General features: G+C 37.4%; 1 protein-coding gene across 1 annotated transcript in view; it reads left to right on the forward strand.

Annotated features, from left to right (window-relative positions):
• EDA (ectodysplasin A) overlaps window positions 1–17035 on the forward strand; it is a 419425-nt gene that overhangs the window by 389699 nt on the left and 12691 nt on the right. Inside the window, exon 3 of the mRNA XM_049643905.1 lies at window positions 8710–8733. Within this exon, the coding sequence (XP_049499862.1) occupies window positions 8710–8733 (24 nt within the window). The remainder of the gene's footprint in view (window positions 1–8709; window positions 8734–17035) is intronic.

The following is a 17035-nucleotide window of genomic DNA, read 5'->3' on the forward strand; positions in this document are numbered from 1 at the left end:
AAAACATGAGGATGAGAGGAGTGGAGAATGGGTTTAACCTTAAACAACCATCAGCTTAATATAGACTGCTATATGCAAAAAAGATTATATACAAACCAAATGGTAACCATATATCAAAAATACTAATAAATATGCAAACAATAAGGAGAAAGAAATCCAAATATATCACCACAGAAATTCAGCAAAAATGAAAGAGAAAGACAAGACAGTATCACAGAAAATCTTCAGAAACAACCACAAACTAGTAATAAAATGGCAATAAATATATATCTATTAATAATTACTTTGACTGGAAATGGACTAAATGCTCAAATAAAAAGACATAGAGTGACAGAATGGGTAAAAGAAAAAAACATGACCCATCTATATGCTGATTACAGGAGACTTATTTTATTTGTAAATTTTTTAAGGTTTATTTTTGAGAGAAAAAAAGAAAGAGTGGGGGAAGGGCAGAGAGAGATGGAGACACAGAATCTGAAGCAGGCTCCAGACTCTGAGCTGTCAGCACAGAGCCCAGTGTGGGGCTTGAACTCATGAGCTGTGAGATCATGACCTGAGCCAAGTCAGACTAAGTCACCCAGGCACCCCTAGGAGTCCCATTTTAGGCCTAAAGACAGCTTCAGAGTGGAAGTGAATAGATGCAGAAATATTTATCATCCAAATTATTGTCAAATGAAAGCCAAGGTAGCAATACTTATATCAGGCAAAATAGACTTTAAAACAAAGACTGTAACAATAGATAAAGAAGAACACTATATAACAATAAATGGGCAATCCAACAAGAAGCTATAACAATTGTAAATATTTATGCACCCATCAAGAAAGCACCCAAATATGTGAAACAGTTAATAACAAATACAAAGTAACTAACCAATAATAATACAATATTAATAGGGCACTTTAACACCCCACATATATCAATGGACAGATCATCTAAGCAGAAAATAAACAAGGAAACAATGGCTTTGAAAGATACACTGTAACAGATGGATATAAGATGTATTCAGAACATTCCATCCTAAAACAGCAGAATACACATTCTTTTCAGCTGCACATGGAACATTATCTAAAATAGATCATATATTAGTCTACAACAGAAACCTCAACAAATTTAAAAAGATAGAATTCATACCATGCATCTTTTCTGACCACAATGCTAAGAAACTAGAAGTCAACCACAAGAAAAAAATCTGGAAAGACCACAAGTACATGGAGATAAAAAAACATGCTACTAAACAATGAATGAATCAGCCAAGAAATAAAAGAAGAAATGAAAAAGTGCATGTAAGGGGTGCCTGGGTGGCTCAGTCAGTTAAGCTTCACCACAGGTCATGATCTCATGGTTCGTGAGTTCGAGCCCCACGTTGGGCTCTGTGGTGACAGCTTGGAGCCTGGAACCTGCTTCAGATTCTGTGTCTCCATCTCTCTCTGCCCCTCCCCCACTCATGCTCTGTCTCTCTCTCAAAAATAAACAAACATTAAAAAAATATTTTAGGGCTGCCTGGTGGCTCAGTCAGTTAAGTGTCCAACTTCGGCTCAGGTCATGATCTCGTGGTTGGTGAATTCAAGCCCCGAGTTGGGCTCTGTGCTGACAACTCAGACCTGGAGCCTGCTTTGGATTCTGTGCCTCCCTCTCTCTTTCTCTCTCTCTCTCTCTCTCTCTCTCTCTGCCCCTCCCCACTTGCACTCTGTGTGTTTCTCAAGAATAAACATTAAATTTTTTAAACAATTTTTAAGTACATGTAAGCAAATTTAAATGAAGACACAATGATTCAAAACCTTTGGGATGAGGCAAAAGCAGTTCTAAGAGGCACATTGATAGCAATACATGCCAACATTAAAAAGGAAGATAAAGCTCAAAAAACAACATAAATATATAACTAAAAGTGCTAGAGAAAGAACAATACACAAAAACTAAAACCAACAGAAGGAAGATAATAAAAATAAAGATTATAGCAGAAATAAATAAAATGGAAATGAAGAAAAATAACAGTTCAAAAGATCAATGAAACCAGGGGCTGTTTTTTTTTTTAAAGATCAATGTAATTGATAAACTTCTAGCCAAATAAATAAAATTACAAGTGAGAGAGGAGAAATAACAACCAACACACAGAAATACAAACAATTATAAGAGAATATTTGAAAAACTGTATACCAACAATCTGGACAACCTAGAAGAAAAGGATAAATTCCTAGAAACAAATAAATTACCAAAACTGACACATGAAGAAATAGAAAATTTGAACATACCAACAACCAGCAGAGAAATTGAATTAGTAATCAAAGAACTCCCAATAAACAAAAGTCCAGGACGAGATGGCTTCACAGGCGAATTCTACCAAACATTCAAAGAAGAGTTAATAGCTATTACTCCTAAACTATTCCAAAAACTAGAAATGGAAGGAAAACTTCCAAATTCATTGTATGAGGCAAGCATTATCTGATACCAAAACCAGATAAAAACACTACAAGAAAAAGAGAACTACAGGCCAATATCCCCAATGAACATAGATGCAAAAATCCTCAGTAAAGTACTAGCAAACCAAATCCAACAATACATTAAAAAAATAATCTCCACTATCAAGTGGGATTTTTTTCCTGGGTTGCAAAGGTGATTCAATACTGATAAATCAATCAACATGATACATCACATTAATAAAAGAAAGGAGAAAAACCATATGATCATTTTAATAGATGCAGAAAAAGCATTTGACAAATACATCCATTCATGATAAAAACCCTTAAAGAAAGTAGGGTTACAGGGAATATACCTCAACATAATGAAAGCCATATATGAAAAACCCACAGGTAATAGCATCCTTAATGGAGAAAAGCAGTGCTTTTCCTCTATGGTCAGGAATAAACAAGGATGTTCACTCTCACCACTTTCATTCAACATAGTACTGGAAATCCTAGCCCCAGCAATCAGACAACAAAAAGAAATAAAAGCCATCCAAATCAGCAAGGAAGAAGTAAAACTTTCACTGTTTGCAGATGACATGATACTCTATGTAGAAAACCTGAAAGATTCCACTAAAAAACTGCTAAAGCTGGTAGATAAATTCAGTAATTCACAAGATACAAAATCAACATACATAAATCTGTTGCATTTCTATAAAGCAATAATGAAGCATCAGCAAGAGAAATTTAAAAAACAATACCATTTACAAGTGCACCAAAAATAATAAGATACCTCAGAATAAACCTATCCAAAGAGATAAGAGATCTGTACTCAGAAAAGTGTACAACACTGATAAAAGAAATATAAGATGACACAAAGAAATGGAAATACAGTCCTGCTTGTGGATTAGAAGAACAAATATTACTTTTTTAACTTTTTAAATGTTTATTTTGAGAGAGAGTGTGGGATGGGAGCAGAGAGAAAGGAAGACAGAGCATCCGAAGCAGGTTCCACACTGACAGCAGAGAACCCAACACAGAGCTCAAACTCACAAACTGTGAGCTCTTGACCTGAGCCGAAGTAAGACACTTAACCAACTCAGGCATCCAGGTGCCCCAAGAACAAATATTCTCAAAATGTCTATACTACCGAAAGCAATCTACACATTTAATGCAATCCCTATCAAATCATCAATAGCATTTTTCACTGAAATAGAACAAACAATCCCAAAATTTGTATGGAACCACAAAAAAACCTTGAATAGCCAAAGCAATCTTGAAGAAGACAAGCAAAGCAGGAGGTATCACAATTAGGACTTCAAGTTATATCACAAATCTATAATAATCAAAACAGTATGGTATTGGCACAAAAATAGACACAAAAATCAACAGAACAGAATAGACAACCCAGAAATGGACCCACAACTGTATGGTCAACTAATCTTCGCCAAAGCAGGAAAGAATATCCAATGGAAAAAAGTTGCTTTAACAAATGGTGTTGGGAAAACTGGACAACAACATGCAAAAGAATGAAACTGGACCACTTTCTTACACCATACACAAAAATAAATTCAAAATAGCTTAAAGACCTACATGTGAGACAGGAAACCATCAAAATCTTAAAGGAGAACATAGGCAGCAATCTCTTTTACCTCAGCCATAGTAACTTCTTACTAGACATGTTGCCAGAGGCAGGAGAAACAAAAGCAAAAATTAAGTACTGGGACTTCATCAAGATAAAAAGCTGCACAGCAAAGGAAAGAACTAACAAAACTAAAAGGCAGTCTACAGACTGGGATGAAGATATGGGAGAAGATATGTACAAATGATATACCTAATAAAGGGTTAGTATCCAAAATATATAAAGAACTTATCTAATAAAGGGTTAGTATCCAAAATATATAAAGAACTTATCAAACTCCCCACCCAAAAAACAAATAATACAGTTAAGAAATGGGCAGAAAATATGAATAGACATTTTTCCAAAGAAGACATCCAGATGGCTAACAGACACATGAAAAGATGCTCAACATCGCTCATCATCAGAGAAATGCAAATCAAAACCATGATGAGATACAAAACAAAACAAATGAGCAAAGGGGTAAAAGAAAGAAAGACAAACTAAGAAATAAACTTTTTTTTTCTTTTTAGCTTTGTATTTAAATTCTAGTTAACATACAGTGGTTTCGGGAGTAGAATTCAGTGATTCATCACTTGCATACAGCACCCAGTGCTCATCCCAGCAATTGTCATCCTTAATGCCCATCACCCATTTAGCCCATCCTCTACCCACCTCCCTCCGTCAACCCTCAGTTTGTTCTCTAAGAATCTCTTCTTGTTTGTTTCCCTCTCTCATTTTTCTTTTTTGTTTCCCTCTCCCCTATGTTCATCTATTTGCTTCTTAAATTCCACATATGAGTGAAATCATATGGTATTTTTCTTTCTCTGCCTGACTTACTTTGCTTAGCATTGTCTAGGTCCATCCATGTCATTGCCAATGGCAAGGTTTCATTCTTTTTGATGGCTGAGTAATATTCCATCATATTTATATATATTCCATCATATATATATATATTCCATCATATATATATATATATTCCATCATATATATATATATTCCATCATATATATATATTCCATCATATATATATATATATATTCCATCATATATATATATATTCCATCATATATATATATTCCATCATATATATATATATATATTCCATCATATATATATATATTCCATCATATATATATATATTCCACCATATATATATATTCCATCATATATATATATATATATATATATATTCCATCATATATATACACACACACACACACATAGAATGGCAAGGTTTCATTCTTTTTGATGGCTGAGTAATATTCCATCATATATATATATATATGGGCAGAAATATATATATATATATATAAAATATATATATATATAAATATATATATATATATTCCATCATACACACACACACACACACACACACACACACACATACCCCATCTTCTTTAGCCATTTATCACTTGATGGATAGTCGAGCTCTTTCCATAGTTTGGCTATTGTTGATAATGCTGCTATAAACCTCAGAGTGTGTATATCTCTTCAAATATATAGTTGTGTATCCTTTGGGTAAATACCTAGTAGTGCAATATCTGGATCATAGGGTAGTTCTATTTTTAACTTTGAGGAGCCTCCATACTGTTTTCCAGAGTAGCTGCACCAGTTTACATTCCCACCAACAGTGCAAGAGGGTTTCCCTTTCTACACATCCTGGCCAAAACCTGTTGTTTCCAAGAAACAAACTCTTAACTATAGTCAACAAACTGATGGTTACCCAAGGGTAGGGGGTGAGGGGATGGGTTAAATAAGTGATGGGGACTAGGGAGTGTAGTTGTCATGATGAGCTTCAGGTGATGTATAGAATTATTGAATCACTATATTGTATACCTGAAACTAATATAACACTGTATTTTACTAACTGAAACTAAAATAAAAACTTAAAAAAAGAACTTTTACAATTCAACCCCCAAAAAATATAATTTAAAATGGGCAGGTGACCTGAATAGACATTTTTCCATAGAAGACATACAGATAGCCAAGAGACACATGAAAAGATGCTCAACATCACTAATCACTAAGGAAATATAAATCAAAAACACAAGAAGATACCACTTGTCAGAATCACTAGAATCAAAACAATAAGAAATAATATTACTCAGCCACAGAAGAGTGTGATCCTGCAAATTGTGACATTGATGGTCCTAGAAGGTATAATGATGCTAAGTGAAATAAGTCGGACAAGGAAAGATAAATACCATAGATTTCACTTACATGTGGAATCTAAAAGTAAAACTAATTAATAAATAAACAAAGAGCAGAATCAGAGCTATAAATACAGAAAACAAGGTGAGAGTTGCCAGAGGCAAGAGAGGTAGGGCGATGGGCAATGGTTGAAGGGGAGTGGAAGATACAGGCTTCCAGTTATGGAATGAATAAGTCACAGGGGTAAAAGATACAGCATAGGGAATCAGGCCCTGTGCTGAAGGCTCGGAGCCTGGAGCCTGCTTCGGATTCTGTGTCTCCCTCTCTCTCGGACCCTCCCCTGTCGCACTCTCTTTCTCTCTCTCTCAAAAATAAACATTAAAAATTTAAAAAATAAAAAGATACAGCATAGGGAGTATAGTCAATAATATCTTAATAGAGATGTATGGTGACAGATGGTAGCTACACTTGTGGTGAACATAACTTATAGAGTTGTCCAATCACTGTCATACACCTGAAACTAATGTAACATTGTGTCAACTATACTTCAGTTAAAAATAAGAATCACTGAAAAAAAGAAGAAAAGAATGGAATAAAAATAGTTGTGTTTAAAAAATATTTTTTTCTTTTTTCTCTTCCTTTTTATGTACATATGTATGCATTTATATATGTACAATATAAACACAATAGAAGTTAGAACATTTTTTTAAACTTCCCTTTCCCTCTTTTCTGTTGTTGATTTAGTTCAGACTTTCTCCAGGAAGCTTTTTTTTTCAACTGGCCAGTATATTCCCTTAGGTCTCCCCCTTTAGTATTTTCGTATCCAATTGTAAGTTCTTTCAGGATAGAGTTGTGTTTCATTATTTACTGTGCTGCCTTCCATAGTCATGCTTGGTGAGGGCTGGTTGCTTGGTGATGGTCTGATTTCCTCAAAACCTGCTTTGAAGTATGATGTAACAATGCTACCTCTAGCCAGCTAAAATGGTCAGAAACTTGTCCAGGGCTAGCACAACTTGTCTATGAGTGCAGTGTTGCTGCAATGGCTACCATATCACCATTCTGCCAGGCTGAGGTAGCTGAGCAGCTGGCTGGTAGCTGGCTGATGGGACTGGGCTTTTCTGTGTAAAGTGTTCCTCAAATAGCTTTTTTGGTCAAGGACATGGCCCTTCTCATGTTGAGTGCTGCCTCTTAGTCGGCAGTATTTGTGTAGCCATACTTCCCTGCCAGAACCTCCCTGCACATTGTCAAGAGCTGTCAATGCCATTAGAAACATAAAGGATAAGCCCCAGAGAAAGAATACAAAGGACTGGGAGGAGGAAAAAGAATGGAGAGTTATGACCTTAAGTGTGCAGGTTGCTAAACCCAACCTAAAACACCCCCTGCACATAATAATTCCTACTGTTACACATGAAATTTAGCAGGAAAATTATGAAAATAAAATTATTTTGCAAGGGGAGTCTACACAGACATTGGTTTCAAGGGACCTCTATAAGGTTTCATGGCCACACTGGTGGCCCTCCAGATTGACTTCAGATTGAGCCTGCCTCTGTTAGAGCCTGCTCTTATAAAGATCATTCTAGGCTTGTTGCAAGGATAAAATGAGATGATACATGAAAATTGGTTTTATAGACTATAAAACAATATGCAAATGCTTGGTGTTCTTTTTGTAAGCTCCTGAAGGCACTGACAGTGGTTTAATATTGTCCAATAGTGTCTTCATGGGAGTTTGGAACAGATTTTAAACACCTGTATCTGAAGAAAATCAAATCCACCTACAGAATGAAGAGAATTGGGTCCCCAGGAGGGAAAAACATGTCTGGGAGATACCTAAATTGTGTCTGGGGAGTGGTCGTTACCTAACCATATAAGAAAAGCCTTGGGTTTCCTGAGTGTCCTCAATTGATGAGAATTGTTTTCTTTAGAAGTAATTTCCAAGAAAATGCCTGTGATCTCATTTTCAGTGAAACTGTTGACACTTCTTTAAAAGTGTCTGTTAACTTATAGTAAATTACAGTGGGAGTGCATGTGGTCCCCACATGAATGTATTATGGTCACACTGTTTTAATAACTAACAATTTAAATCACAGTAAGTGACTAAAAAGTAAACTGCTGCTGCTTCTGCTCCTTCCATGAAAATGACCCTTTTTTCCATTTAGCTTCAATGCATGAGATTTCATATCAGTTCTTCATCTGAATGCACGAGTCTTCAATCTCAGGAATGGTTGTTGAGTTCTGTGTTTATGGGCATTTCATCCCCATGAAGAAGTACCCATTCCCTCGCTGCAAAGACTGAGCCTGAAAGATTTTTCTAAGGAAGAATCTTTCTTATAACTTTCTTGTTACAGTAGTCAAAAAACACAAACAAACTGGGGAGGTCTGATAGTTGGGAGATACCTTGCCAATAACCTGACCCTTGGTGTGCAGCTCCCTCCAACTCTACAATGTCATGGGAGTTTCTCCTGTGACTGTCTTGGAGAATAAACACTCTCTGTTAATGTCCAGTGACTTAATTTTCCATTTTCTTTTTTTAACAGGTCCAGTTAAAAACAAGAAAAAGGGTAAGTTAAGCTCCTGATTTTATGAAATTGCTCTCATGTCTTTTCTAAAATTAGAAGAAAAGGGGCACCAGGGTGGCTCAGTCAGTTAAGCATCTGACTTCAGCTCAGGTCATGATCTCACAGTTTGTGAGTTCAAGTCTCACATCAGGCTGTCTGCTCTCAGTACAGAGCACACTTGGGATCCTCTGTCCCTCCTCTCTCTGCTCCTCCCCCTCCCTCCCTCTCTCTCTCTCCCTCTCTCAAGTAAATAAACATTTAATTTAAAAATTAAATAAATAAGTAAATAAATAAATTTAGAAGAAAAAAAGGGAGTAGGATTTTTATATGTTCTTTCAATGCTGTTTGTTCATTGATTTATTCAATCACCTGTGATCTTCTCGAGTATTGTAGCTTCTGTGGAACAAGAAATAGAGATTGTGTTTTGGTGATGATCCATGAAATTGCTTCTCTAGCAGCGTATGAAAGTTGTTTTTATTTTTCTTTCTTGCTCCCTCTTTCATACAATTAAATTTACATCTCTTTTCTTCATTCTTCCTTACTCTTTTCCCTGTCCTCCTTTGTCCTTTTTTTGCTCTCCTTTATCAAATCACTGATCATCTGTAAATTAAGTCCTGATGAATTAAGTCCTGAGACAGCTTGTGGGGACTAGGTACACTACCTTCTGAAAGATGTCAGTACCCTATTCTTGGCCTAAAAGCTATCCCCATCCTATGTCTCAGTCAGGGAAGATGTTTCTTGCTTTGGAGTTTCAATATCATTTTCTCTGTGATGGAAAAACTAGGCTGAAGTATTACCCTGATCTTTCAGTCTTTTCAAAGAAGCTTCTCATTGAGCAGATCCATTTTGCCATTGTTGGGTCAGTAAGTTTCTGATATACCTCCAACAGGACTGGTCCAAGAGCTTGTATAAGCACTTGCATACTTGAAGAGTATACAAACATACATACAAAGAGTACCCAAAGACAGAATAAGTTCCAAAACACAAAAGTAGGCAACATGGCAATATGGTCCACTCCTTAGGACTAAAAAAAAAGAAAGAAAAAGAAACTACAAAACCAGTTTTAAATACCTATTTGTTTCTGTTTTCCTACATAGAAAGAAAAAAGAGTGAAATTAATGATTTTTCATTAAAACGCTTTAACCAAAATGGTTCGGTTAAGATTTCTGGAGCTTCATAGTACGCCAATCCCAGAGTGGGCCAAAAAGACTGGTTTCAGCCACCGCCTGCCACTTCTCTGAGCACTAGGGTACTCTGGTGGCTTGAAGTACCATGGCCCACATGGAAAACCTATGTTGCTACTGTAAAGAAACTGAGGAATAGTCTGGCCTCCTGAGGACCTGATCTGAGCAAAGGTGGAAAAGAAGCCAAGAGCTGGGATCAGTGAGGAAATCTTTCTCCATTGGGCCTGGGCACTCACCAAGATATTATGTATTTAAGAAAGTAAATTTGACTTTTAAGCATGTATGTTTTTTTCTAATAGTTTTTTTTTTTAAAGAGCAGGTTTAGGTTCACAACAAAATTGAGGGGAAAGTACAGAGTGTTCCCATATATTCCCTGCCCCCACATGTGGACAACCTCCCCCACTGTCAAGTTTTTTCTTGGACCAGAGTAGTACATTTGCTGTAATTGATGAACCTCCATTTACATATACCATTATCACTCAAAGTCCATAGTTTACGTTAGACTTCATCTTGGTGCTGTACATTCTATGGGTTTTGACAAATGTATAATGACATAGATCCCCATAGATTACAGTATTATACAGAATAGTTTAACTGCTCTAAAAATCCTCTGTTCTTTGCCTCTTCATCATTGCCTCTGCCCTAAGCACTGGCAACCACTAATATTTCTATTGTCTTTTTAGTTTTGCCTTTTCCAAAATGTCAGTAATCCCCAGCCTCTATTTCACCTATACCCCCTCCCCTCTGGTACCATCAGTTTGTTGTCTATAGATAAGAATCTGTTTCTTGGTTTGTCTTTCTCTCTCTCTTTCTCTTTCCTTTTGCTTGTTTGCTTTGTTTCTTAAATTCCACATGTGAGTGAAATCATATGGTATTTGTCTTTCTCTGACTGACTTATTTTGCTTAGTCTAGTACTCTCTAGCTCCATCCATATCACATCTTCTTTCTCAATTCATCAGTCAGTGGACACTTGTGCTATTTCCATAATTTGGCTACTGTAGATAATACTGCTATAAACATCGGGGTGCATGTATTCATTTGAATTAGCATTTTTGTATTCTTTGGGTAAATACCTAGTAGCACAATTGCTGGACTTTAGGGCAGTTTTATTTGTAACCTTTTCAGGAACCTCCATACTGTTTTCCAGAGTGGATGTACCAGTTTGCATTCCCACCAACAAGGCCAGAGGGTTCCCCTTTCTCCACATCCTCACCAACACCTGTTGTTTCCTGTGTCATTAATTTTAGCCATTCTGACAGGTGTGAGGTGATACCTCATTATAGTTTTGACTTGCATTTCCCTGATGATGAGTGATGTTGACCATCTTTTCATGTGTCTGTTGTCCATCAGTATGTCTTCTTTGGGAAAATGTCTCTTCATGTCTTCCACTCATTTTTTAATCAGATTATTTGCTTTTATGTGTTAAGTTTTATAAGTTCTTTACATATTTTGGATACTAACCCTTTATCAGATATGTCATTTGCAATTATCTTCTCCTATTCTGTAGGTTGCCTTTTAGTTGTGTTCATTGTTTCCTTTGCTGTGAAGAAGATTTTTATTTTGATGTAGTCCCAATAGTTTATTTTTTATTTTGTTTCCCTTGCCTCACGAGACATACCTAGAGAGAAGTTGCTATGGCCAATGTCAGAGAAGTTACTGCCTGTGTTCTCTTCTAGGATTTTTATGGTTTTAGGTCTCACATTTAAGTCTTTAATCCATTTTTAATTTATTCTTGTGTATGGTGTAAGAAAGTGGTCCAATTTCATTCTTATGCATGTTGCTGTCCAGTTTTCCAACCCCATTTGTTAAAGAGGCATTCTTTTTCCTACTGGTTATTCTTTCTTGCTTTGTCAAAGATTAATTGACCATATAATTGTGGGTTCATTTCTGGGTTTCCTATTCTGTTCTATTAATCTATGTGTCTATTACAGTACCATACTGCTTTGATTACTACATCAAGCAGGTAGTTTTTAACTTTTGTCATATCTCCTTTAAAATAGAAATTATATACTAGCCAACTGGATCAAACAATACATTTAAAAAATTATTCACCACGACCAAATAGGATTTATACCTGGGATGCAGGGCTGGTTCAATATCCGCAAAACAGTTACCATGATTCATCACATCAATAAAAAAAAAGGCAAGAACCATATCATCCTCTCAATAGATGCAGAAAAGCATTTGAAAAAATACAGCATCCTTTCTTGATAAAAACCCTCAAGAAAGTAGGGATAGAAGGATCATACCTGCAGGTCATAAAAGCCATATATGAAAGACCCACTGCTAATATCATCCTCAATGGGGAAAAGCTGAGAGCTTTCCCCCTAAGGTCAGGAACACGACAGGGATGTCCACTCTCACCGCTGTTATTCAACATAGTATTGAAAGTCTTAGCCTCAGCAATCAGACAACAGAAAGGAATAAAAGGCATCTAAATCAGCCAGGAGGAGGTCAAACTTTCACTCTTCACAGATGACATGATACTCTATATGGAAAACCCAAAATATTCCACCAAAAAACTGCTAAAACCAATCCATGAATTCAGCAAAGTTACAGGATATAAAATCAATGCACAGAAATCGGTTGCATTCCTATACACCAATAATGAAGCAACAGAAAGAGAAATCAAGAAATCAATCACATTTACAATTGCACCAAAAACTATAAAATGCCTAGGAACAAATCTAACCAAAGAAATGAAAAAATCTATACACACCAGAAACTATAGAAAGCTTATGAAAGAAATTGAAGAAGACACAAAAAAATGGAAATATATTCCATGCTCCTCAATAGGAAAAACAAATATTGTTAAAATGTCAGTACTATCCAAAGCAATCTACATATTCAGTGCAATTCCTATCAAAATAACACCAGAACTCTTCAGGGAGCTAGAACAAACAATCTTAAAATTTGTGTGGAACCAGAAAAGACCCCAAATAGCCAAAGCAATCTTGAAAAAGAAAACCAAAGCTGAAGGCATCATAATCCCAGACTTCAAGATGTATTACAAAGCTGTAATCATCAAGACAGTATGGTACTGGCACAAAAACAGACACTCAGATCAATGGAACAGAATAGAGAACCCAGAAATGGACCCACAAACGTATGGCCAACTAATCTTTGACAAAGCAGGAAAGAATACCCAATGGAATAAAGACAGTCTCTTCAGCAAATGGTGCTGGGAAAACCAGACAGTGACATGCAGAAAAATGAACTTGGACCACTTTCTTACACCATACACAAAAATAAACTCAAAATGAATGAAAGACCTAAACATAAGACAGGAAGCCATCAGAATCCTAGAGGAGAAAGCAAGCTAAAACCTTTTTGACCTTGGCCACAGCAACTTCTTACTCAACACATCCCTGGAGGCAAGGGAAACAAAAGCAAAAATGAATTATCAGGACCTCATCAAAATAAAAAGCTTTTGCACAATGAAGGGGACAATCAGCAAAACTAAAAGGCAACTGACATAACGGGAGAAGGTATTTGCAAATGACATATCAGATGAAGGGTTAGTACCCAAAATCTATAAAGAACTTATCAAACTCAACACCCAAGAAATGAATAATCCAGTGAAGAAATGGGCAAAAGACATGAATAGACACTTCTCCAAAAAAGACATCCAGATGGCCAACCGACACATGAAAGAAATGCTCAACATCAGTCATCATCAGAGAAATAGAAATCAAAACCACAATGAGATACCACCTCGCACCTGTCAGAATGGCTAACATTAACAACTCAGCCAACAAAAGATGTTGGCAAGGATGCAGAGAAAGAGGATCTCTTTTGCACTGCTGGTGGGAATGCAAACTGGTGCAGCCACTCTGGAAAGCAGTATGGAGGTTCCTCAAAAAATTAAAACTAGAACTACCCTACAACCCAGCAATTGCACTACTAGGTATTTATCCAAGGAATACAGGTGTGCTGTTTCAAAGGGGCACATGCACCCCCAATGTTTATAGCAGTGCTATCAAAAATAGCCAAAGTATGGAAAGAGCCCAAATGTCCATTGATGGATGAATGGATAAAGAAGACGTGGGGTGTGTGTGTGTGTGTGTGTGTGTGTATCTATATACACACAATGGAGTGTTTCTCGGCAATCAAAAAGAATGAAATCTTGCCATTTGCAACTACGTGGATGGAACTAAAGGGTATTATGTTAAGTAAAATTAAAGACAAATATCATATGACTTCACTCATAAGGAATTTAAGATGCAAAACAGATGAACATAAGGGAAGGAAAGCAAAAATAATATAAAAACAGGGAGGGGGGACAAAACATAAGAGACTCAAATATGGAGAACAAACAGTTGCTAGGGGGGTGGGGGGGGGGGGGGATGGGCTAAATGGGTAAGGGGCACTAAGGGAATCTACTCCTGAATCATTGTTGCACTATATGCTAACTAACTTGGATGTAAATTAAAAAATAAATTAATTTTTAAAAATGGAAATTATAATAAATGTAGAAAGCTCACCTGGCTTTAACAAGGATACTCTCTGCTCCTAACACAAGTCCAGGGATGACTTTCTTTCTTAATAGGTAGACTTGGGAACACTTTCTAATTACAGCTACTAGTTTTGTTTTGGTTTTTTTTCACCCATTCACTAAATAATGAATAAGCATGTTATATTTATCAGGAATAGAGATACTGAGGTTAAAAAAAAAAAGTGGGAAAAAAAAGAAAGAAAAAAGAAAAGTGGTGCCTGCCCTCTATCTTGAATAGTGGAAGTACACACAAATAATTACAGTATAAAAAATGCTATCATAGAAGCATGAACAGCGTGCTGTGGGAGCACAGAGAAAGAACATGTAGTTCTCCCTGGTGGAGTAAGGAACCACATCTAAGAAAAAAAAAAAAAAAAAAACAGGGCTGCCTGGGTGACTCAGTTGGTTAAGCATCTGTCCAACTCTTGATTTTGGCTCAGGTCAGGATCTCAGTTCATGAGTTCAAGCCCTGTGTCAGGCTCTGCACTGACAGTGCTGAGCCTGCTTGGGATCTTCTCTCTGCCCCTAGCCCCCCCTCAAAATAAATAAATAAATAAGCATTAAAAAAGAAAGAAAGAAAAGGGGTGCCTGAGTGGCTCAGTTGGATGTCTGACTTTGGCTCAGGTCATGATCTCAAGACTTGTCAGTTCGAGCCCCCGTGTCAGGCTCTGTGCTGACAGCTCAGAGCCTGGAGCCTGCTTCAAAATCTGTGTCTCCCTCTTTCTTTTCTCCTCCCCTGCTTGTGCTCTCTCTCTTCTTCAAGAACAAATAGGAAAGAAAGAAAGAAAGAAAGAAAGAAAGAAAGAAAGAAAGAGAAAAAGCAGTATTTAACCTGGACTTTGAAGGAGAGGGGAAGAAAGAAGGGGAAAAACATTCCAGTAAAGGGAACCGCATATTCAAATCCCCCAGAAGGATGAGAGAGCATGGCATGTTTGGTGGAACTGCAAGTAGGCTAGTGATGTACTATAGGCCATGTGTGTGGTGGGGAGTGGCACCCAGTTGTAATGTTCTCCAGTGAGTGAGCACTGAGAGAACACACCTGCTAGTGACAATAGAAGGCAATTGTCCAGGCTAGAAGCCCTGTAATTACAATCCATAGAATGCAATGCCTCTGGCAGGGACTCGGATTGCTGCTTAGCACTGCTACCTTGTATGGGCCATTATTGGAAGGAGAATGCACATAGACCTTAAACATTTACTTTGACTGAAAGTGATTTAGAAGCCACAGATTTCCTTGGACACAGTGAATAGGCACATGCGTGAAGAGGTAAATTGAGTTGTTCATTTAATTTCCATCTCTAATAGAATTTTCCCCTTCTATAACTAACTCATTCACACTCATTCTCTGTCTCTCCCTCTCCCTCCCTCCCTCCCTCCATCTCTCTCATTCTCACTCACTTGCTTTGATTTGTTTTTTCAACAATTTGGTTTTCACTAAAAGGTTAGGGAAATGCCCCTTCTGTGAAGTTTAGCTTTGAAAAGAATGAGATTACTCTTCCATCTAAGACTGCACAGGATAATTTTCTAAGTACAGAAATCTCCGGGCTTTTGTGTCATGAAGCGTCCTGTTAAAGTAAGGAAACCTGGAGAAGGAATTCAACCTTCTAAATGCATCCTCTCGTCCAGAGGTCATTTTGCACATGCTTCTCTCTGGGCCAACTTTCTGGAAGTTACGCAAGTGTGAGAAGCACACATGCCTAAACCTGGTTACAGAGGAGCAAAGAGAACCAGCTGCAGAACTGGATCCCAGCAGGAGCTTTTTTCCAAATGCTTTCCAACATTTTCATAAGTGAACATCCTCTGTTTATGCTGCAACCATTATTCTTTTTGACTAGAGGAGTTTCTGGCTGTAATTCTTCCAACATTACATTAGCAATCACAAGAGATTCACAGTCTTGACACTGAAGTTTGTACCCAAAGAATACCCTCTAGCTTGAAAATCAGCTAGGCCTGAAAATTCTGGGACTTAGAACAGTCTAATATGCACCTTCCTCTACATCTATGCCACCCAGAGAACAATATGGAGAAACAAACCTTACAACCAGGCTAGGGCAGTTTCCTGACTGCCAGGGTTAAGTCACTCTTCCTTATGGAACCTCAGTCTTAGGAGGAAACTGAGAGAAATCATCAAGGCCAAGCTCCTCGTTTCACCAATGGAGAAACTAAGGCTCAGGGAGAGGAAGGGATTTGCCCAAAGTGCGTCTGTGGCAGAGCTGGGGCTTACGGTCTTATCTTCTGACTACAGATTTTGTGTTCTTTCCACTGCACTAGCTGGAATTGAAACTTGGGCACTGAATAAGCCTGACTTGGAAGCCACCCAAATCTGAAGGGAGATGGCTTTCCTGTTCAGCATCTTGAAATTGGCTAATCTGGAAACTGGGCAGATCCAATCTTTTGCTGCTGCTACGTGCAGGGAAAACACTAAAGCTCCTTCCTGCCTCTAGGTCTTTAAGGCTCCAGGGACACTCCATGGGAGAGAAGCTCTTTGGACCTTCCTTTCCTCCCTGGGGAAGGAGCCCCACAGTGACCCCATTGTTTCATTCCAAATGCAGATGTAGTTAGACGTGGACAACTGGCCTCTTGAATGGCATTGCCATAGGGATTGAGTTTCTTGAACATGCAGCAT

This window comes from Panthera uncia, chromosome X (assembly GCF_023721935.1).
Source record: "Panthera uncia isolate 11264 chromosome X, Puncia_PCG_1.0, whole genome shotgun sequence".
Classification (NCBI taxonomy): domain Eukaryota; kingdom Metazoa; phylum Chordata; class Mammalia; order Carnivora; family Felidae; genus Panthera; species Panthera uncia.